Consider the following 24,214-nt stretch of genomic DNA (forward strand, 5'->3'; position numbering starts at 1 on the left):
TCACATTACGTGATTGCCAAAATTTCTTTCAGGCAAAAAAATCAGATTTGATTAGTGCAGGAGATTTTCAAAGTCTGTTGAACCATTCACAGTTGGTGCAGTCTAGTGGAAGGGATGTATTCTATTCGTTTCAAGTTGATGGTGTTAATAGAATGACTATACCTCTTTTTGGCATGATGGAACTTTGGGGCTTGATTATGAATGCTTTGGAGATGTAGTAGTTTTTGACACTACTTATCGCACCAATAAGTACAATATGATTTGCGCCCCGTTCATTAGAGTAATTAGTCATTGGAAAAATGTGCTATTCGGGTGTGCATTCTTGACTGATGAAGCGATCCCTTCATTTGTTTGGTTGTTTAAAACATTTCAAGAAGCTATGGGGAACAAGGCACCAAAAACTATCTTTACAGATCAAGATGGTGCAATGGCGAAAGCTATTCTTCAAGTTTTTCCTGAAACAATTCATCGATTATGTGTCTGGCATATTTCAAAAAATGCCACACTACATATATCTCTTCTGCTAGGAAAGCGGAGCTTCAAAGATAAGTTCAATAAATTTTCTGCATGATTGTGAAACTGACGATGGAGTGTTGTTGGAGAGAATTGTACGAGGAATGGGATCTTGCCGAGAATAAGTGGTTGAGCAACTTGTACTCACTGAGGGATAAGTGGGGTCCAGCTTTTAATCGTGATATATTCTCAGCTGGGATTAGATCTACTCAACGAAGTGAGAGCACAAACAAGGTTTTCAAGCAGATGTCTTGTGGCACAATGACATTGACAGAGTTTGTGAACCACTATGAGAAGCGAGCTGAGAAGATGCGTGAAGCGCAGGCTATGGATGATTTTGAGTGCGTTAGCGGTAGACCTCGGCGAATTGTGAACACAGGGATTATCAAACATGCATCTGAGGTGTACACTATACACAGTTTCAGAAAGTTTCAAGAGGAGTTCCTCGCTGTTATGGAATGGCGTGTTGCTAATACACATGTTGAGGATGCAGCTTGTACTTTTGTTATGGTTCAGGAGTTTGGGCAAAGGCAACACACGGTTCATTTCAATGTTAATGAGCTGACAATTGCTTGCACATGTAAATTCTTCGAGTCAAAAGGTTGGTTGTGCCGACATGCACTATGTGTCATGAACAACCATGTTAACCTCAGTAACATTCCAAATCAATATGTTTTGCAAAGATGGAGAAAAAATGCGAGAGGAGTTTCCATTGGTGACTACTATGGTTCAAGCTCTAAAGATACAGTATCACCACTGACACTGCATTCAAAGGATCTAATGCGACTACCCTTCAGTGTGATGAGCCTTTGTGCAAAAGACGTTGCTACTGTGAGCATTGCCAGAAGAAGATTGAAAGAGTTGGAGGAGATTACGAAAAAAACCAATCAACCATGTTAATCTATGTCTGGTTTGATTGGTTTTTTTCATAATCTTTTTGCTCGTAAGTATATTCTTTTGATTTTCCAGGTTTAGACACGGCAAAATATTCCGACAAATCAAGCCATTCCACATCAATATTTTCAAGTTCCACAAACAACAGTAATAAATAAAAAATTCTATCACTTATTTTGAATTGTAGTTATTGACAATTACTTTTCTAAATTGAGCCACAAATCATTTTCAGGGATCATTAGCTTCAACGCTTAATTTTTCAAATATGTCTGTTGGAGGCCTGGATACAGGGGACCAAGAGACTTTTGGTTGATTGCTGGGCTATTCCTATGTTCCTATGTGCAACATTTCTGTCCCACATAGCAACATGAGCCATGAAACTCTCTCTCTTTCTTTTTCCTGCGGGTGCCATGTGCTTGAGATTGTAAAATCCCAGACTAACATCATTTTTTAATTCATAAAATTTCTCATGGTGCCATGTCCTTTGGGGCACAACATTCATTTGTCTGCAAAACGGGATAAAAAGAAGAAGGAAGAACTTTGAATTAATGATAGAATTCTAACATCAACAGCAACTTATAACAGAACATTGAAGTTATCCAAGTAACAATATCCTCAGCAGATGCAAAAGGGGAAGAATAGTGCTCCCAAGCAATGGCAGAAGCCTCCTCATTAAAAATGTAAAGATCAAGCTGTCATTAATTTATACGGGAACAATAATGGCTACACTGGATTAGGAGTGATTGACAGGAACAATAATGGCAAGGTAATTAATGGTATAGGGGGATGTCCATTGACGAAGGACCAAAAAACCATCCTAGCAATACTTCATCTTCGTCAGATGAAAGAATTCAACAAATATGAAATGTATGATCCATCCATTGGAGCAAGACTAAAAAATTATCCTGAACTCAACCAAACCAGTCCATAGTCAATCCTTCCCTTGAACCTTTCTCAGTCCCAATTACACAGCTTAACCGGTACTACCATTAGAAAATTGGGACTCCTGCACGCCTTGGGAGATTTCACTTACTAAATAAAAAAGCAGCAGCATCAGAAACCCCTTTCTACCCCAATCAATCAAAACCATAGCTCAACATCAGCAAATCGTATCAACTCAGGCGTTTCACCTCGAGCCAACTACGGTCATGGAGGCTCGGGTCTAGCCACCTTGACCGAAGACCCAGCCCCTAGAGATGATGGTGGGTTGGGTACATAATTCCCCCCCTCTGAAAGGTAAGATGCCATGCAGTTAACCACCGCACCCAAGTTGAAAAGAAATAAGCTAAAAAGTAGAGAAAATATGAGTCAGTCATTGTTGTATGGACATACTTTCAATTCCCTTAACAAAACCGATTATTGCCAATACCTTCTTCCCGGTTCCCCCCTCTCTTCCAATAAACCGAGCTTTTTTCGAGGTCCATCGCCTCTTAACTCCCTAACTATTTCATTAACGTGTCTTGGTTAGGAGTCCCTCCCACTGACGGTAGACTGGCTGCAAGAGATTTATGGACGTCAAGTAGCAGTCATCTCTTTCCCCTCGCGAGCAAGCTCACAGGAAGAAGGTGATGAGCACTCAATGAGTACGGCGCCAAAGCTACTGTCATTTGCCGCTCTTTATTTTTCCTGTGGAACTACGAGGTACCCTGAGTCCATCATCAACTGAGATTAATCATTATTGTTGATACGTCTTGTTTATTCCTGATAATGAGATAACTCACTCACAAAATCAATCAATCTTTCTTTCTTTCTTTCTTTCATTTTTCTTTTTTCTGAGATTTTGCATCGCTCAATCTCTGAGTCTCTGACAAATGATCGGCTGAACAAGTAAGAAAAGGATAAATTTCCAACAGATTAATAATGTTTGTAGGCGCATCTCTTGGGCATATGCGTTTACCGCTCCATCCGACGATAAGTGGCCAAATTTTATTTGTTCTCATTATATATCTGTCCTCCTGACACTGACACACACACACGGACATATATGGAACAGAGACATGACAGTGTTTGTAGAAGAGGCGAATTGCTACACGGAATTCGATATCCTAATGAAAAGTATTTGTTTGAAGTAAAGTGGCGAAAGTTCCTGGCAAAAGTTGATAGACTTTATCATGGTGAATGAACCGATACTAAATGATAACTTGAACGAACATCAACAAGGACATGCACCAATGTTAGATGCAATCTTACTCTTACCCCATCGATAAAAACCGAGCATACATGAAATCATCACTAAATTAATGTTAATTGTAATACTATGAACATAAAATGGCAAGAGATAACCTGGAAAAGTATCACATGTAATGATTTTTTATTATATGACTGTACCACGATATGCGCAAGTTTATTTAAATTAAGAAGAAAATTATTCTCCCCTTTGAAATTAAAATATTTGGAGATTTGAATAATTTTGATTGATTTTATGGCCTCTTTATTTTAATTTTCCCTATTTTCAATTAAATCTAATTACGGATTCCTCCTAATAAAGAAACAACAAAAGTTGTTTGAACTTTGATAAACATTTAAATATAGAGAGGGAAGAGGGCAGGAGATGGAGTCACGAGGGAGAAAAAAGTGAAGACTGGGTGATTATTTTGCTAAATCTATGATAGGATCTTTCATTTAAGGGTAGGTAGTGAATAAAATATAATAATTATGCATAGATATGGATTAGGTCAAATGATTTAACATTTATTTCTTTTAAATAGAATTTTGGATTCAAGTTTTGTGAATAATAAAAATTCATAATTGAGGAAAATCCTTGATGGACTGATCCTGCTCACGTTAAATTAATTGAGACTCTTTAGATTTCCGAAAATTAGGACACACTCAAAAATATATAATTATATGAATAGAAAGTGGAAAATGAAAATTGGATCAAATTTAGTATAAATAATTAGAGAATATCCCAATAAATTAAAAGAAGAGAAAAGCGATTGATTTGGCGTTTTGTCAATAATTATTAATAATGAAATCACGACCACGGAAAAACCTTTTGCTCTTTTTTTTTTCCCTCGAAAGCATGTCCTCTTTTTTCTTGTCTTTATAGTATATGAGAACAATATAGAGCAAACTGACAGAGTACATATATATACACACGCACCTTATTCCAAAATTAACAGAATCAACTCTGTGAGCAGCATCAACCTTCATACGTAGGAGAATTTCAAGTCCCGAGAAGCTTAGGTTGTATTTAATTTTAAAGTTGAGTTGAGTTGAGTTTTGATTTTAATTGGTTTATAATGATTGTGTTGTTGAATTATGAGAAAAAGTATGAAAAAGTAATAAATAGTTGAGAAAAAATAATGATTAAATATTATTGTGTCGTTGAATTGAGAAAAAAATAATGAATAGTTGAGAAAATTTAATATTAAAAATTAAGTTGAATGGTTAAAAAATTTGAAAAAAAAAGAAAAAATAATAATTGTATTGTTGAATCGGAGGTATTGAAATAATCTTCATTCTTGATATGATCTCATAATTTTCAGAACAAAGTCTTGAGAAAAGTGCAAAGAATAGTTGGCCTTTAATAAAGAAAATATTTGTGAGAATAGATTTCAAAATTTCGCTGTTTTTTTTTTGGTCCAACCAAAATCTCTTGACTATTGCTGATTGTCTATACTTCTATACTCTGCCGCTATGCAGGGAAGGAACGAGAGAAGTTGAGTAATATAAATGCATATTGTTTCTTGGGTTCTAATAAAATCTTTTATTTGTATTCCTCTCCTTATTCAGAAAAATATCATTATATTCAATCCTTAGTCAAAATCTTGGATCCGTCCCTACCGCTGTGCCCCTCCCTGTTAAATATCAAGAACTATTATACTTGGGCTCCTGCCCACCTCTATATATATTGTTCCATGTGGAATTAAAACCTAAAACAAATAGTGCAGGCAGTTACACGGGGCTTGACAAGAGACTCTCATTGCCCTACCACTTGAGGGGGTGAGGGTAGGCCCGGGAAAAGCAAGGAAATTGGACAAATTAACTATGGAGGAGGAGAAATTGGAAGGTTTGCTGACGAAAGGGAGGCCAGCGGATGACCAGGGAAAGAGAGGAGAGGAGGCTGCAGGAGGAGTGAGGGAAGAAATTAAGAGGTTGGCTTCAATCGCCACGCCGATGATAGCAGTGATGTTGTCGCTCTACTTCTTGCAGATAGTATCGGTGATGATGGTTGGCCATCTCGGAGAGCTCGCACTCTCTAGCACCGCCACCGCCGTCTCTTTCGGTGCCGTCACCGGACTCAGCCCCGTGGTAAGTAGTACGCTTCAATCTCTCTCTCATTTCAAACGTGTTTAGTAGATTGAGTTCAGCCTGCTGATGTTCTATGCCAGCTCTCTTTCTGTATGGGCAGAAAGCATGATTTGATTATTAGATTTTTTTTTTCTTGGGTGATGATTAATAGATTTTTCTATCCAAACTAAAGTGCCTTCGCTATATTGCGACTATATTTGGGTAAATTTTATCAATTAAAATGCGCCTCGTAGCTTGGATTAAACTGATATACAAATTGTATTAGTATTACCCACTAGACTATAATATTGGTAGTCTCCCAAAAAAAAAAGTATTTATTGTATTTTCAAATCAAGGCAGATATACATCACTTATTGCATCTTATCCTGCGTTATTAAGGCGTAAATAAGTACCAAAATTTTGCTTGCATGAAGCATTTTCGAAACAAGTAAATGCTTAATTTCCATGAAAGAAACCAAAACTTTGTTTTTTTTTTTTTATATATTTGGTATATGTATGTTGTACTTCCCTGTCCATGACCAGACATTTTCTTTGACTAAACTCGGTCAGGCTAAATGGACGAGTTTAGGACAACTGCTCGAGCCGTAACAAAAAAATAGACTTGTTTGGGCCGAGGTAGCCCGATGCCAATCCCAGGATTAATATTTCTTTCAATCCGCGTAGAGTTAGAAATAAATCCGAGATTTTCAATTAGGGAAAAAGAAGGCAATATGTTATGATAGTACGTCACAACTCAAACAATGTTTGATAAAAGAAAAAAAAAGGAGGTGGAAATGATAGCGTATAATCGGGCTAGTCTATTGGCGGACCTAAGTTTCAGCTTGCGTACAAATATGTTGGGCGGGCCAGTCAGTCCCTAGCAGGCTACCCCGGCCCTGGACGCATTGCTGGACTTGTACTTGGGTTACATTTAAAAAACAAAAAACAAAATAAAATCACGGGTATTATCAAATTATTGAATGAGCTTATCCCATTTGGGCATCGATTTGGCCATACTTCTTAGCCACATTTTGCTGTGGCATTGTTGATCAGGTAGACCGTGTGTATAGGTCCTCTTTTCTTTGGAGAATTAATGGGACATAAGCAATTGCGAAGATAATATCCCGCTACAACCTACGACGATATATATATATTTGGCCACTAGTTAAGTCTGATAACAAGTTCATTAGAGAGCATGTGCTATGAACATGATCATAGGAACTGACCACGGTCCCTGTGAGTAAGCTTTCTACCGGATTTTATGGTTAGTGTTATAGACACACACATATATATATATTGTCAAGGATCTTTAGATCCCACATTGGAGTAACACAAATATAATCCTAGGTTAATAAGAGGGTCGAGTCTTGTATCCTATCAATTTAAGGTTCTGGGTTGCAGAAGGGCTCAACCCCTTGTAGGTCCTTTAGATATTTAACATTGTAGCTTTTAGGTTGTAGATGATAGGAATTTATCGAATATATTTATATATATCATTGTATTTTTTGCCACAGTACGGAATGGCATGTGCCTTGGAAACACTATGTGGGCAGGCCTATGGAGCTCGACAGTACCACAAATTCAGTGTCCAGATATTCACAGGCATATTCTCCCTCATTCTGGTATGCTTTCCGATATCCCTCCTATGGCTCTTCATGGGAAGGCTCCTAGTCTTACTCGGCCAAGACCCCGAGATCTCCCACGAAGCCGGTAAGTTCATAGTCTGCCTTATACCGGCCCTCTTTGCCTATGCCGCCCTCCAACCCATCATTCGGTATTTCCAGACTCAGAGCCTCGTGATGCCAATGCTCGTGAGCTCCTGCCTGACAATCATCTTCCATGTAATTCTCTGTTGGGTGATGGTTTTTAAGTCAAGATGGGGTACCGTTGGCGGGGCACTGGCTATAGGTCTTTCGTACTGGTTGAATGTGATTTTGCTTGGGCTGTATATGAAGTACTCCTCCTCTTGTGGCAAGACCCGGATATCAGTCTCGCCGACAGATATCTTCCAAACAATGGGAGAATTTTTCATCTTCGCCATCCCTTCTGCCGTGATGGTTTGGTACTTCCACTTACCAATTCTATCATACTTTCGCAAACAATCCTCATAGTCAATAATATATGAAGGCTCTTTTCATGTCAATTGATCTGCAGCTTGGAGTGGTGGTCATTTGAGCTGCTCACAATGCTATCTGGGCTATTGCCAAATCCGAAACTCGAAACTTCAGTTCTCTCAGTGTGGTATGTATATGAATTAGCTGTTCAAAACTTTAAGCATAGTTATTACATGCTTGATGATTCAACATCATATTTTTGACAATTTAAAATGACTAATTGTCTCCCTGCAATTTCTACAGTCTTGCGACCATCTCAACTTTGTATAATATACCAGACTCGATCGGTGCAGCCACAAGGTTTGCTCCATGAGGCTCATATAAACATGTCATAAGAGAATTTGCATGATTGCCCATGTCCTATATACTAATTACATATCTACTGGCACTACACCGTTTAACATTCTGTTTCTTTTAATAAATCTCTATTTTAGCACGCGCATATCAAATGAACTGGGTGCCGGAAACCCACGAGCAGCTCGAGTTGCTGTGATCGCCACGATGGTGATTACACTCACAGAGACTGTGATCATGAGCTCGATTATATTTGCATGCAAACACGTGTTTGGCTACGTATTCAGCAATGAGAAAGAGGTCGTGAAATATGTCGCAAGCATGGCTCCTCTCGTATGCATCTCCATCGTGCTAGATAGCTTACACGGTGTCCTTTCAGGTCAGTTGATATTTCCATCTATATCTATATATAGTAAGTGCAGTATGACATTTAATTAGGGAATAAACTAATCGCATCGGCACGTACGTTGTTCAATCGCATTTACCCTTTAGTGGGCCGATCCAACTCGAATGGATTAGTCGGGGCCCAATTGGGCTTCCAGATACCGTGGTTCACACCAAAAAAAAAAAGAAGATAAATTTACCGTGAAAGTAGAGTCGAGATAAAGAACACATGGTTGATCATATATCAAGATCAGAATATACAATTTTATCAGAAATGTGCAACTGAAGAAATCACATACTAGCAGTCTACTTATAGACCAAATAACACAAAGAAAATCAAGAAATCAAAAACCAAATGTATAACTAAGTATATCTTAATCGGACACCGAATCATGAAGTAATCACTTCTTAGAGTATTTATTAAATAACTTGTTTGCTAAGCTATTCTGGTTTTTATGCCAGCTGAATGAATGGAGTTTCAAATATATATACTAGATGACTAACCACCTCGAATACAATTACACAAATTGTTGAGCAAAACTGGACCATTTCGGTACAATTTATATCATATAAGTATCTCGTCATAACACACGATCTGATTATTATTTATTAGGTATCGCTAGGGGATGTGGGTGGCAAGACATTGGGGCATACATCAATTTGGTTGCGTATTATGTATGTGGAATTCCAGTGGCAGCCTTGTTGGGTTTCTGGGCGCATCTCAGAGGGAAGGGTCTTTGGCTTGGAATCATCGTTGGTTCTTTTGTGCAAACGGTTCTTTTGCTAATCGTGACCATATGTACAGACTGGGAGAAACAGGTACGTCTTTCCCCATCTCTTTTTTTTTTTTTTACTTGTGAAAATCAGATTAAATCCATTTTCAATTTAGTAAAATAGATCACTCATTCATTCGTTCATTCATTCATTCATTCACATCACAATTGGGACATGGGAGAGCTTTATCCCTTCTTAGGCCAATTCGGCTCGAATTGAATTAGTTGTGTCCCATTTGGACTTCAAATACGAGGGTGCAAATTGAAAATACAAATGAGAAGAAAAGAGCAGTCTAATTTAGATTCTAAATAAATTGTCCAGTCATTTGATAATTCCACATGTTCTCAAGATGGAATTAATTGAATTATATCCAAACACACCTAGTAAGTTTCGTGATTTTGATTCTTTACTTGAGATCTTTGATTATATAGTTAGTCTAATAATAACTGGAACTAGTAGTTTATCTTTATAGTAACTAGAGAAGGGAAATTTTGGTGTAGCGGCACATGCAATCTTATATGAAATTAAGATGTTATACTTACTACACTTTTTATATTTTGTTTTTTTATTCATTTAACTAGCTACATGGGCCTTTATTGTTATAGAGTTTTCACTGGACTAATAAAATCTAATCTAAAAACTCGAATTGATAGATTGTGATAATAAATCTCATGAACCTAAGGATTACTTTATTCACTAGACCTATAAGCGATTGAATCATCTCTAATCAAAAAATTCAACCTGATAGATTGTGTGAACAATCTCTTATTAACTCCAAAATTTTTTCTCAATTTCTGATGTGGAATTGACTATTATTCTGAACATTTAACATACGCCCTCATGTGGCAATATGTGGCTCTGATACTTTATCCACACGTGCCATGTGGACTTGAACACTCGCTCTCAAGACTAGAAGATGACCACAAGTTTCACACAAGAATTTGACTAATATGGCACATTTTGGTAGTCTCCAAATTGGATTTGGCACGTTGTGAAGTCATAAGGATAGGTTACTCGCTCCACTATTGTCTTAAAATTTTCATTAGGCCTATAAGATATTGATGAGATCTCTAATAAAAAACTCAAACTGATAGAATGTGGTACTCAAACTTGGTATGTTGTAAGGTCACAAGATAGGTAACTCGCTTCAGTATTATCTTAAAATTTTCATTGGACCTATAAGATATTGATGGGATCTCTAATAAAAAAATTCAAACTGATAGGATGTGGTACTTAATTTTTTATAAATAAAATAATTTCCTTTTTATTTTTTTTATATGAGATTGACTAATTGTTGACACTAAATACCTGTAAAAGAAAATTATATTTTTTTGTCACAAGGGAGATCCATAAATTTAATACAATAAAGTTGAAATTTTAAATATCTAATAAAGGGGCATGGATTGTCCCACAACCAGAATCAAAACTGTCACCTTTTGGTTGACAAGTAAGAACATGTATCACTGCATTATACTCTCTTTCTTAAAGAAAATTATTTTTTATTGTAATTATTTTTAGTTCCTCTTATAAGGTATTGATTTGTGTTGCAGGCTAACAAGGCAAGGGAGAGAATATTTAAGGAAAGAGATTTGGTCCACGATGTACTCACTTGAGCTAAAAAAAGAAATATACATCAAAAGATGTTATAGCACAGTGGCGCATGCCCTTACCTGACAATCAAGAGATTCAAGATTCGATATTCAGTGGGACTATTCATGCCATTTTATTAGTTATTATGATTTTTATTTAATTATACTTGATCCATGGCCTCGCTTGTAACTGAAAAAAAAATATTTTTCTCACTGGGCAATTTTGTATGGGAAAGAAAATTGATGAGTGCAAGTATAATAACCTGTTGATCAATTGTATTTTGGAAAAGAACATCCTAATTAATGTCAAGCAATGAAAATGAAATTAATGTCAAGCTAGGCTTTACCCAATCACTAAACATAATTATTCTATTACGTAATACTTTGATTACTATTTTTTTGTCCCCTAGGCTACACGGGTTCATGTTCATATATCTCTATATCATTTTTATCATAATTATTAATATTTTTAAACATGAATTATCTTATATAAAATAATAATAATTTTCAACTTCTAATCTTAATATAAATAATATTCTTCAATAATGTTTTAATAAAACTTATTATAATAATAATTTCTATTCAATTAATATGCATCATATTTTTAAATTAACCGTTTACTATAAATTTATCACATATATTAAGTTTTGTAAGAAGAATATAAATTTGTATTTTAAGACATTGTTTGTAACATTCTTATCTTTATATTTATTTTTATTTTTTATCAGTTATAGCATTATATTATAAATTTGTTCTTTTATAGGATTATGATAATTTTAGAAATTCTATATATCATTGATTTTTTATTTGTAGTGTTTATATCATTTGGTATTTTATATATGTTCATTTTTAACACACACACACACACACATATATATATCCTTTCTTATAACATTTGTTCTGATTTTTGAAACATATATTTGCTCTTTAACAAAATAAAATATGTTAAAAGTTAATTTGAAATTTCATTCGATAATCATTTAATAAAATTAGACTAATTATGGTTTGATAAATATTTTTTAACTAATGGTCTCAATGCATTATATATTTATCTAACTGATCATTGTATAATATGCATATTCTTATAGATAGTCAGTTACATACTTTTTAAATACAAAATTTGATGACATTCTTATTTGAAATATAAAATTTTTATTTTTTATATTACAATAAGTTCACATATTACAATAATTTTACCTTTATAATAAAATATGCTTGAAGTTAATTAGAAGTTTCATTCTATAATAATTTAATGAAATTACACTAATTTTCAATGGTACTATAAGTATTTTCCAACTAATGGTCTCAATGCATTATATATTTATCTAATAATTGTATAATATACATATTTTTATAGATATTCACACAAAACTGGTTAGTTACTTTTAAAATGCAAAATTTGAGGACAATGATTTTTTAAAATTTTTTATATTACCATAATTTCATATATTACAATAATTTCACTCTTATAATAATAGAAATTAGGTTAATATCTAATTAAATAATTAATTTTTAGTATACTTAATTGTCACTGAATTATTGAATTGAGCATTTTCTAATAAGTCGAGGAGATATTGAGTATTTTGATAATTGGGCTTGATTTGATTAAATCAATTCTCTTACTTTTTTAATATATTATCTAGATAATATTAATGAGAGAGCATTTATTACAATAGGATACAATTTTACTTATATATATGGATTTTACCGGAAGAATTTATTCGTCTTCCATGTATTCTTTAGCATGTTATTGTTGTTATTTTATGTCAATATACTCGTGTTGGACCGATATTTCCGTAGTGTGATGAGGGATACTTGTAAAATGGGGTTTCGCGCAGCAAAATAAAGAAGAAAGGATTGGCCAATAAAGACCAAGAGCAGAAGTGTCCCTTTAGATTGGATTTCCAGGACACAGTTAATGGGAACTGATGATCAGAGGGAAGCTTATAGCCTTCCACCAGGGCATTTTTACTGGTTGACCGGTGGTAAATGAATTTTTTCTTTCTAGTTTTAAGGTTTTAAAACAATTAATTTAAGTTACAGAATTTATACAAATTCAAAAAAATCATTAATTAAAATGAGTGAATTAAAAATAGACAATGAATATTAACTATATTTTTTGGATATTATGAATAAAATTCGGAAAGATTGAAAGAAGAACAAAAAAAAATAAGTTATCACAAAATGAGATATCAGCTATAAGGAAGTAGAAAATGTGATAACTAAGTTCGAATTCGCCTATTTATCATATGTTGAACTAATATTATCACTAAACTACATCTTCCGCGATAATGAATGTAGAAGATGTGATAACTTAGTTTAAATTGACCTATTTATCATATGTTGAACCATTATTATCACAAAACTACATCTTCCACGATCACGGAAGTAGTAAATGTGATAATTTATCTGTTGAACTATTGTTATCACTAAATTACATCTTATGTGATAACGAATGTGGAAGAAGTGATAACTTAGTTCAAATTGTCCTATTTATCACGTTCTAAACTATCTTTATCACTAAACTACATCCTATGCGATAACAAAGGTAGTAAATGTGATTACTTAGTTCAAATTGGCCTGTTTATCATCTATTGAACTATCATTATCACTAAACTATATTTTATGCATTAACGAATGTCGACAAAGTGATAACTTAGTTCTAATTGGCCCATTTATCATCTGATGAACTATTGTTAAATCAAACTACATCTTATGAGATAACGAATGCGGAAGAAGTGATGACTTAGTTCAAATTTGCCTATTTATCGGTTGTGAAACTATCACTATCACTAAACTACATATTACGTGATAATGGAGCTAGTAAATGTGATAACTTAGTTAAAATTGGCCTATTTATCACCTTTTGAACTATCTTTATCACTAAACTACATCTTACACGATAACGGATGTAGTAAATGTGATAACTTAGTTCAGATTGGTTTATTTATCACCTTTTAAACCATTGTTATCACTAGACTACATGTTTCGCGATAACGGAAGTAGAAACTCTGATAACTCAGTTCAAATTAGCTTATTTATCACCTTTTAAACTATCGTTATCACTGGACTACATCTTCCACGATAACGGACATAGTAAATGTGATAACTTAGTTCAAATTGGCCTATTTATCATCTTTTAAACTATCGTTATCACTAAATTACATCTAACGCTATAACGAATGTGGAAGAAGTGATAACTTAGTTCAAATTTGCATATTATTAATCATGCAATTAATCTTTCCCAAGTACAATCAAGATAAATTAGCCAAGTTTGATTCTAATTAAGCAAGATACTACTCAATTAATCTTAATTAGGCTCTAAATCACACAATTTACCAAGCTAGTCATCTAATCTACGCATAATTATCCTACTTAAGCAGAAATTGACCGAGATGGGAGTTAAAGAGCTTCATCCCGATTCTGGACGGAGGCAAAAAGTCCTATCTCACCTTAGTTCGGCACGATTCGGACTCACGAGCTCAAAATCAGTGGAAATCACTTTCAAGCTCACTAAATTCTACTAATATCTATGAACTATAGGCGTTATTGGAGATTTTAGGCTAATTTTGGTAGAGTTTCAGCCAGTGTTATCAAAACCGGACCGGACATCGAACCGACCGAGGTATGAGTTCATGGATTTATAGGTTCAACCGAAAGTTCGATGGGACAGACCGCATGTTTAATTATAAAATAAATAAATATATTTATTATTTTAATAAATATAACCACTGCTAATAAATAGCAGGTGCCCATGGTAAATAAATGTAACCATTGCTAATAATAAATATTTATTATCTCTCTTATCACTGTGGCAAAACCCTTCCTGCCTTGGCTTCTTCTTCTTCAAGAAGCTTGTCCCCCTCATTTCCAAGGTCTCTCTCTCCCCCTCTAATTCCTGAATATTTTCAATCGAATGGGGCCAAAAGCCGACTAATTTCTCTGCCCCGCTGCCGTCTTCGCTGGAAGATCCAAACTTCTTGCCCGATCCTGAGAAGCTCGCACCAACAGCTCTTATCCTATTGCTCTTTGATTCTTCTCTTCTTCCTCCTCTTCCTCGTCCTCCTAGTCTTGATCAACCGCCCTAAAGCTCCTCTTTTGATCTTCGAGGTTTTTTCTTGATCCCATTGTCTTTTTTCCGACCGAGGGCGAAAACCGACCGAAGATAAATCGATGAGGGGATCGGAAAGCTGGAGAAAACTTGGAGATGTTAGGGGATTATATGGCAGATATAAGAAAAGGGGATCAAATATAAGAAAAATTTCTCTGTCCCGCCGCCGTCTCCATTGGCTTCATTTCACATCTCAATTAGACATCTTTCCCTCTGTGATTGCAGGAGATGCCTTAAGCTCTGCTTCCCATGGCGAACCACCCCGTTCTCTCCTAGGTCATGGACCTCTTGGAGCAGAGCAACCTCAAGGACCTCATCGTTGTGCTCATTTTCGGTTTTGGGGGATTTCCTTTGAAAATCAGAACCCATCCAATCGGCCGGTTCGAATAGGTTCGATGGGTTTGTCTAAAAACCGCTTGGTTTTTTGGATTCGCTGGTCTGTTTGTGCATTTTTTATTTTTAAACTAACCAGACCGGACATAGGTCCAGTTTTCAGTTCGTTTAGTCGAGCCGCTTGCTCCAGTCCAGTTCTGATAATACTGGTTTCAGCACATGAATTGTCAAAAGTCCTCTATTGCTGAAAATGAACCTCCTATTTATAGGCATAAGGGAGTCCATGGTCTTTTTGTAAAAATCGACTATTCAGGGACCAAAACAGAATTTAATTTTTACAATTTGAGAGATCTGTTCGGGTCCAACTGTCTGAACTTGTTCGTAGGGACAACTGCCATGTCACCACTGTTACCAACTGTGCTGCGGTCAGTAAACGCGCCTTCGTTTAGGGACGCGAGAACCAACTACACCCCTATCTATCTTGGTGGGAGCTAACTTGAACTAGTTAAACTAAATTGGTTTGGTCGGGCAAAAATTAACCTCAAACTTTCAAAAACATTGCATCTTCACCCTTTTCTGGATTGTAAAGAACATTTGAACAGAGAAAAATTATCAGAAAATATCTTCAAGCTTAGAAAACTTTTTCTAAGTAGAAATCACCCTAACATTAATACTTTTGCTATGTGAGAATATCTTTTTTCTCCATCTCGAACCATTGTCTTTTTGTATAAAATATATAAATTAAAGGGTTTTAATCGGAGAAAATTATCGTGCTTTTTTACATAAAAAATACGAGCAATTGGGTTTAAAACAAGGTCTCTAGAGAGTGAGCGTCACGTTCTCAAAATTCGTTTTACATGTGTGTCCCCGGAGAAATAAATATAGCCAATTAACTCGTACAAATTTTGAAAATAGTCACATATAGTTGTAATTAAGTACTCAGCACTCGAGGACTTATTTGTTTATTCTTGATAGTATGTCTTCACACGGGCAATCCCCAGGTGCTTTACTAGCTCTCCGATTCAATGCACTCCCCGAACGATGATCCCAGCCCAGGCCGGAATGAGGTGCTTACATTAGCAAACTAGGTGTTCATTATCCCTAGGCCAGAACAACTCACCGGCCCTCTACCTTGAGGATGTAAACAGGTAATGGTGTCTCCTTTCTTGCACAAGCTTCCACATGCGTCCCCCATGAAGGTGGAATTCCCAAGCTGGGCGATCAGTAGCACGCATGCAGGCTTGACGAGACGAAATCCGGGTCCGCACATCATATCGGCTTTGGCGAAGGCTGAAGTTCATTTATACTAGCATGTGTTTATGAAAGGGAGTCCATTATCGTCATTACTCACACCGACGATGATGGCTTCCTTGTTGACTGAGTGATCCTTCATAAAAGCCTGTCCATTCTATCCCTATGAGTGTGAGGGTAAACTGTGTTCGATCTTCACCTATTATGTCAGTTAGGGTGCATGTATGAGTAAACAACAATTTTAATTTTTTAACTATATCGTGTATGAACTACATCTTTCGTGCTTCTCGTGTTGTGAGTTATCTGAGCTATCTAACCTAGAGGACAGTGGACTGTAGGTCTAGACAGTTGACTTACCTAGAAGCCTATGTGGCATTGGCAGACCACAATGACAATGGACTGCATATGAGAAGTAGTCAATTGTTATGAAGGTCAACAATCTGGATTTTGTTAGAAAACAGAGTACGTGCGCAGCGAAAAGTTTAAATACGGTAAAAATCAAATTTTTATCTTGTGCTCATTTAATCAAAAACTTCAAAATCACATCTTGACACAAGAATCATCTCCTAAACGAATAGATAACATCACATATCGAATCCACAAGAAAAGTTTAGACTTTTATACTAACCTTATCAATTCGAGTTGATCAAACTAACCGTCCAAGTGTTCGGCCTCTAGCTCGTCCACACAAGCGTGTCTCTACCGAGATTAAGCTCCTCTCGACCCATACACTCCGATCTAGGTCACCAATCTCGAACGGAATCGTCTCGGAATGAAAGGATCACTTCAAGGACGTCAATGACAACATCGAAACGCCGAACCAGAATCGAGGAAGACCTTATCAGCCTTGGGTAGTGCGCAGCTGTATTGTGATGAGTCTTGGCCGAAGCCTCCTCTCTTTCTCTCTAATATCGAGTCTTATTGATAGAGTGCTCTCTAGGGTTAACTGTAAGATCATATCTATATATATCTTTACCATATGAACTAAAATGCAATTATTAATTAATCCACATTAATCAATAAATCACAAATGAGTCCTCACGTTTTAAGTCATCCAATGACTTGCCCTTGTAGTAAGAAAGAAAGATCAAACAAATCCTTGACATGAGTTTCCATCAATAGATAATCTATTTATAAAATCTCTCCAAATAAGAAAATTGTCATATTTCCTTAATTAGATTTATCCTTGATATGGAACTTGGCTTCAGGATGTGCTCGCACCCTTGCAACCACATTGTAAGCCTTATTTGATAATTAACTTTCTTAATTAGAATTACTTCTTTTATCGGTTTAGACACGTTCAATGTATGTGACTAACTAGGTTCAGGTGTAAGGACTATATGTACTAATATAATCCAGATAACATTAATTAATATAAGTAAACTATCGTATGAATATTATCTGCGTGTCACGTTCGACTACTTATCGTATAAGCATCCACATGTCTGTCCAGATAACAGTTATCAGATAACATGAAACTCACCGCTCCATTTTCATTAGTATATGTATACTAATCGTGGATACATACATATGTGACGATCTATCCGGAGAAATAATGTCAAGTTAAATCTTCTACAATCGTGAACAATTTAAAAATATTCTTACCGAATTACTTCGTCATTCATATTTTTAACTCTTTAAGAATGAAACATTCAAAATATTTTAAGGATTTTATTCTAATAAACATAGACAATATAATAATAATAGAATAAAATTTATTGCCATAAAAGAAATTATCAAAATACATAAATCTGGTTCTAAGGCATATCACTAACAATCTCCCACTTGCACTAGAGCCACTCGGTACAGTATCTAAGATCCATCTTGTCAAGATGTTTCTCTAATTGCTGCTGCGTCATGGCCTTTCGTGAGTGGATCAACGACATTATCCACTGAAGCTACTTTCTGCACGGCTACATCGTCTCTCCCAATAATCCCCTCGATATTGTGATATCTCCTCTCGATGTGTTTCGACTTCTGATATGACCTCGGTTACTTTGCCTGAGGGATTGCTCCAGTTTTGTCACAGTACAGCTCTACTGGTGACGATATGGAGGGAACAACATCGAGCTTTGTCACATACTTCCGAATCCAAACTGCTCCTTCACTACATCAGATGTAGCAATGTACTTAGCCTCTATAGTGGAGTCTGCAGTCGTCTCTTGCTTAGAACTCTTCCAACTAATTGCACCTCTATTACAAGTGAATATATAACCGGAGATAGACTTTCTATTATCCACATCTAACTGAAAATCAGAATCTGTAAACCCGTCTAGTCTCAACTCACCTCCTCCATACACCAAAACCATATCCTTAGTTCATCTCAAGTACTTAAGGATGTTCTTGACAGTAGTCCAATGATCAGGTCCTGGGTTGGATTGATACCTGCTAGTCACACTAACAGCATACGCGATATCCGGCCTAGTACACAACATAGCATACATCAGGTTGCCTATAGCCAAAGCATAAGGCACCTGTGCCATCTTCTTTCTCTCCTCAAGAGTCTTGGGAGACATCGTTTTAGAGAAATGGATACAGTGTCTCACAGAGAGCAATCTTCTTTTGGAATCTTGCATGTTGAACCTCTTCAACACCTTATCCAGATACAGGGCTTGAGACAGACCTATCAATCTCTTCGGTCTATCTCTATAGATTTGAATATCCAAAATATAGGTCACTTCTCCCAAATCCTTCATGGAGAAAGTATTAGACAACCAAACATTTACAGAAGTGAGCATACCAACATTATTACCCATCAACAGAATGTCATCCACATGTAATACAAGATCATGCTCCCATTAGCCGTCTTGTACACACATGGCTCATATTCGTTCTTAATGAAGCCAAAGCACTTTACGACCTCATCAAAACATCGATTCTAGCTCCTCGAAGCCTGCTTAAGACCATAAATGGATCTCTTAAGCTTGCATGCCTTGGACCTATCCTTGGGTTGGTCCATGAATATGTCTTCCTCAATGTATCCATTAAGAAAAGTGATCTTCACATCCATATGTCAAACCTCATAATCATAGTGGGCAGCAATGACTAGTATTATCCTAATGGACTTCAGTATAGCTACAGGCAAGAAAGCCTCCTCATAGTCGACTCCCTGCCTCTAGCGATAACCATTTGCCACTAGCCTAGCTTTATAGGTCTCTACCTTCCCATTAGCACCAATCTTCCTCTTGAAGACCCACTTGTTCCCTATAGGTACTATACCTTCAGGAGGATCAACAAGATCCCAGACTTGGTTCTTGCTCACGTAGTCCATCTCGGATTTCATGGACTCTAGCCATTTAGAAGAATTTGTATCTGATATAGCTTCCTCATAAGTGGTAGAATCATCCACATGATCTTTATCTCCATGAACGAACAACTCTTGCACGTTCTCGTGAAGATTTCGGTACCTCGCAAGAGTACGAGTTACCCTACCAGACCTTCGAGGTTCTGTGACATTCTCAATCTGAGTAGGTGTCTCAACTAGTTTATCAGTGTCCATCGAAATGGGCGCCTGATCGGTCTATGGTACTGATGACTCCTCATCAAGTATTATCTACCTTCCCATGCCACCTTCCCAAACAAACTATTTCTCCCGAAAGATTGCATCTATACTGACAACAACCCTTTGCTCAGTAAGGAAGTAAAAATAGTATCCAAGGTTGTCACTTGGATAACCAACAAATCTGCCTTTCTCGAACCGGGTTTCCAGCTTATCGGTCTTATGCTTCTTGAAGAATGCAGGACAACCCAAAATCTTAACGTGCTTAAGACTAGGTGTCATACCATTCCACATCTCATATGGAGTGGTAAAGACCGACTTGCTTGGAATCCTGTTAAACAAGTAACATGCGGTATGCAACGCATATTCCCATATCGAAGTGGGGAGATCTATATAGCTCATCATCGACCGAACCATGTCTAACAGGGTATGGTTCCTCTTCTCAGAAACTCCATTCCACTGTGGTGTTCTTGGTAGAGTAAATTGAGAAACAATACCGTGTTCCTTTAGGAAATCACCAAACCACATCATCGACCGAACCATGTCTAACAGGGTATGGTTCCTCTTCTCAGAAACTCCATTCCACTGTGGTGTTCCTGGTAGAGTAAATTGAGAAACAATACCGTGTTCCTTTAGAAAATCACCAAACCATGTACTCATGTACTCTCATCCTCGATCAGATCGAAGAGTCTTGATCCTTTTCCCTTTCTGCTTCTCTACTTCAGCCTTGAATTCCTCGAACTTTTCAAGGATTCATGTTTATACTTCATAAGATAAACATACCCAAACCGATAATAATCATCGGTAAAGGTGATGAAGTAGGAATAACCACCTCGAGCCACTTTACTAAATAGACCACACACATCGCTATGTATGAGTTCTAAAACTTCCTTAGCCTTCTCCATTTTTCCCATAAACGGAGTCCTAGTCATCTTGCCTTGAAGACAAGATTCACAAGTCGGATTGGGTTCAGAACCCAATGGAACTATAAGTCCCATCTTCTCCAACTTACTTATCCTATCATCTGCAACATGCCTTAGTCTAAGGTGCCAAAGTTGCTTTAGACTTAGAGCAGATTCGGATATGGTGTTGATCTCAACCGTGTTCGGAAGCGTCTCATTTCTAGCTCTATGATAATAAAGACCATCGTACAAATAACCAGTGCCAATAATTTTATTACCATAATAAATATCGCAAACATCATGTCTGAAATCAAATAAATATCCACTTTTAGTCAAACTAGAAACAAAATTAAGTTTCGATAGGCGTTTGGTAAAACTAAAACATGATCTAAAAATAAAAAGTGTCAATCTAGACGTAATGAAGTTGATCCCACAGCTTTGGCCGCAACACTTGCTCCATTGCCGATCTTTAAGCAAACCTCATTCCTTCCAAGAACTACCTTACTACTTGCTAGTTCATGTATAAAAGTACCAGTTTCTCAAACTTGCACTTATATCAAGAACCCATACAGTAGATGAGCTAAACGGACTTTTAGAACAGGCAAGAGATGGATTTACCTTCCAAAGGCTTGTCACTTTTCCTTTTGTTCACCTTCAATCACTCCATGTATTAAGAGCATTTCCTATTCTAATATACATACTTGCTACAGCCGGAAACAATTTCCTTTATTTACAACCACCTCTATCCTTTGTCTTTCTCTTGGATACAAGACACTTATCTTCCATGATCTCTTCACTATGCACCATGGATGAAAGAGTCAAGTAAACATATCCTATACGCTCCAAGTTTCAGACAATATCAAAGTATTGTAACTAGTCCTTTTAGGCCTAGTAGAGCTATTCGTGTTAAGTATGCTAACAAACAAATTAGAGATATCATATCAAGTAATGTAGAAAATAACAAGTTTCCAATTAGTGAATTTATGTATATCAACCATAATGACCATGGACTTTCAATCAAAATGGTCTCACACTATCTTTTCGAATCCTACACTTCCAAAATAGGAAATGAGAATCCTAATCGGGAAAGATTCCTAGCAGGTGATTAAATTCTCATAAAACACTAATTCCCTCATGTACCTACCATTATTGGAAACAAGCATTCTACAAGCGAACAACTCCTTATTCAGTACCTCTCTATGTACGGCTCAATCAATTCACCTCCTAGTACTCCGAACCTTAGGTGCCTGTCGTTATTGGTCCATCATACATAGTTAAGTCTGACTCAACAAACCATAGATGTCAGCTACCTCAGGTGCCTGCTGTTGTTGGCAGCTGACAATTTAAACGTCATATGTTTTTAACATTCATGCAAAAAGATCACTTCGTTTGTCTAGTGCCCCGTGTATCCACGACCGACAACGAAACAAACTAAAACTCTCTAGAGAATGCTTTGGTGGAGGGTCATGATAGAGGTTCGCAACCTTGTGCCATTCCCGACTTAATATTTTAATTTTGGAAGATTTTCTTTTAGGTGACCTAATTACTATTTGGTTTCACTTTGCACATTATCCGTATTCACACATCACATGCATAAATATGTACTCGGAATCGATAAAAGCATGATCATGGACTTACTATTAGCCTAATACTAGAGCCACAAGAATTAAGTAAAAATTTTCTAAAGTCTATAATCACACATTATGCTCGAAATTTATAAAAGAAAACTAATAGCATTGAAGGAACATAAATTTCGTGCCAATTTTGTAACCCTTTACAAAATATCCAAATATCATATATTTATGAGATTTTTAATTTTGAAAAATATACAAGATATCGTATATCTAGTGTATCTTCCAAAATCCCTTTTGATATCATATATCAAATTTCTAATCTCATTAGAATAGGATATCAATGCTCCGTTTGGTTTCGCAGTTAAAATCACAAAAAATTTAACTTTAACTTTAACTCAACACACTACACAACAAAAATACACATTTCCCAAGTCAAAGATTTTAACTTTAATTCAACATACTACACAATCATTTGTCCTTTTCCACAATCAAAATCAAAATTACTTTAACTCTGAAACCAAACGCACAACAAATATCCAATTTTCATAAAATCAATTATTAAGAAAACAATATTGGTAATTAATCGTTTCAAAAATCTTATTTTCGAAAGCATCGAAATTGGCCATTACGCGACTATCGCCGGCCCTAGGGCAGCCAATACACCTCAGCCATCATAGCCGAGAAGCATGGCTGCCCGGAATCAGCCAACCTGCAACCGAGAGTGGCCAGCGACAGCCCAACAGCATCTAGCCGACCAGCAGCAGCCAGCTACACCCGATAGCAACCAGCAACAGCAGCCAGCGACTAGCAGCAGTAGCTAGCAACTAGCAACAGCAGCCAACGACCAGCAACAACAACTAGAAACTCCCAGCGGCAGAGTCCAGTTGTGCGCTAAGTGGCGCCCCCAGTCGCATCCAGCAGTGCGCTCAGTCGCGACCAGCCACCAGGAGACCAGCGATTGCTGTAAACTTTGCAGCTTCCTCCAGAAAACCGCTAAACCAGCCAGCAAACTCTTGGGGAGAGACCAGCTCCACCCAAGAACATCAATCGCCCGCAAGACAGCCTAGCAGCAACGCAACCTCCTGGAGCGGTCAGCGGCTACCTGAGAGCCACCCGAGAGATCACCGAGTACCTCCAACAACAACTCGCCGTCCTACAGCCGCCAGCTGCGGTTGAGTTTGGCCGACAATGGCCATCCCACAGCTACTCAGCAGCCATGACAATCAACCCAATTGTATTGTCTAGGGCCGATCATGAGAAACGATTTCTCGTGCCCGATTCGATATCGATTTTATCAAACACTTCAATAAATCACAATCAAACACTAAAATTAGACACAAAACATGTATCTAATCGAATAGAATGGTGGCTTTGATACCACTGTTAGAAAACAGTGCACGTGCACAGCGGAAAGTTTAAATATAATAAAAACCAAACTTTTATCGCGTGCTCGTTTAATCAAAAACTTCAAGATCACATCTTGCCACAAGAATTGCCTCCTAAACGAATAGATAACATCACATATCGAATCCACAAGAAAAGTTTAGATTTTTATACTAACCTTGTCTATTCGAGTCGATCAAACTAATCATCCAAGTGTCCGGCCTCTAGCTCGTCCACACGAGCGCATCTCCACCAAGATTAAGCTCCTCGCTATCCGTACACTCCGATCTAGATCACCAATCTCGAATGGAATCATCACAGAATGAAAGGATCACTTCAAGGACGTCAAGGACAACATCGAAATGT

The 24,214-nt window shown here is 36.8% G+C and overlaps 2 protein-coding genes across 2 annotated transcripts; both read left to right on the forward strand.

Annotated features, from left to right (window-relative positions):
- The first annotated feature begins 585 nt into the window (after window positions 1-585).
- LOC116200501 (protein FAR1-RELATED SEQUENCE 5-like) lies at window positions 586-1,488 on the forward strand. The gene is made up of 2 exons (XM_031531350.1): window positions 586-1,344; window positions 1,483-1,488. The coding sequence occupies exons 1-2, from the start codon at window positions 586-588 to the stop codon at window positions 1,486-1,488; spliced, it is 765 nt and encodes a 254-aa protein (XP_031387210.1).
- A 3,668-nt stretch (window positions 1,489-5,156) lies between these two features.
- On the forward strand, window positions 5,157-11,051 carry LOC116201653 (protein DETOXIFICATION 14-like). The gene is made up of 7 exons (XM_031532954.1): window positions 5,157-5,661; window positions 7,155-7,702; window positions 7,795-7,881; window positions 7,998-8,054; window positions 8,189-8,427; window positions 9,046-9,251; window positions 10,757-11,051. The coding sequence occupies exons 1-7, from the start codon at window positions 5,398-5,400 to the stop codon at window positions 10,817-10,819; spliced, it is 1,464 nt and encodes a 487-aa protein (XP_031388814.1). The 5' UTR covers window positions 5,157-5,397; the 3' UTR covers window positions 10,820-11,051.
- The last annotated feature ends 13,163 nt before the right edge of the window (window positions 11,052-24,214 follow it).

The sequence above is a fragment of the Punica granatum genome, chromosome 3, assembly GCF_007655135.1.
Source record: "Punica granatum isolate Tunisia-2019 chromosome 3, ASM765513v2, whole genome shotgun sequence".
In the NCBI taxonomy this organism is placed as follows: Eukaryota; Viridiplantae; Streptophyta; class Magnoliopsida; order Myrtales; family Lythraceae; genus Punica; species Punica granatum.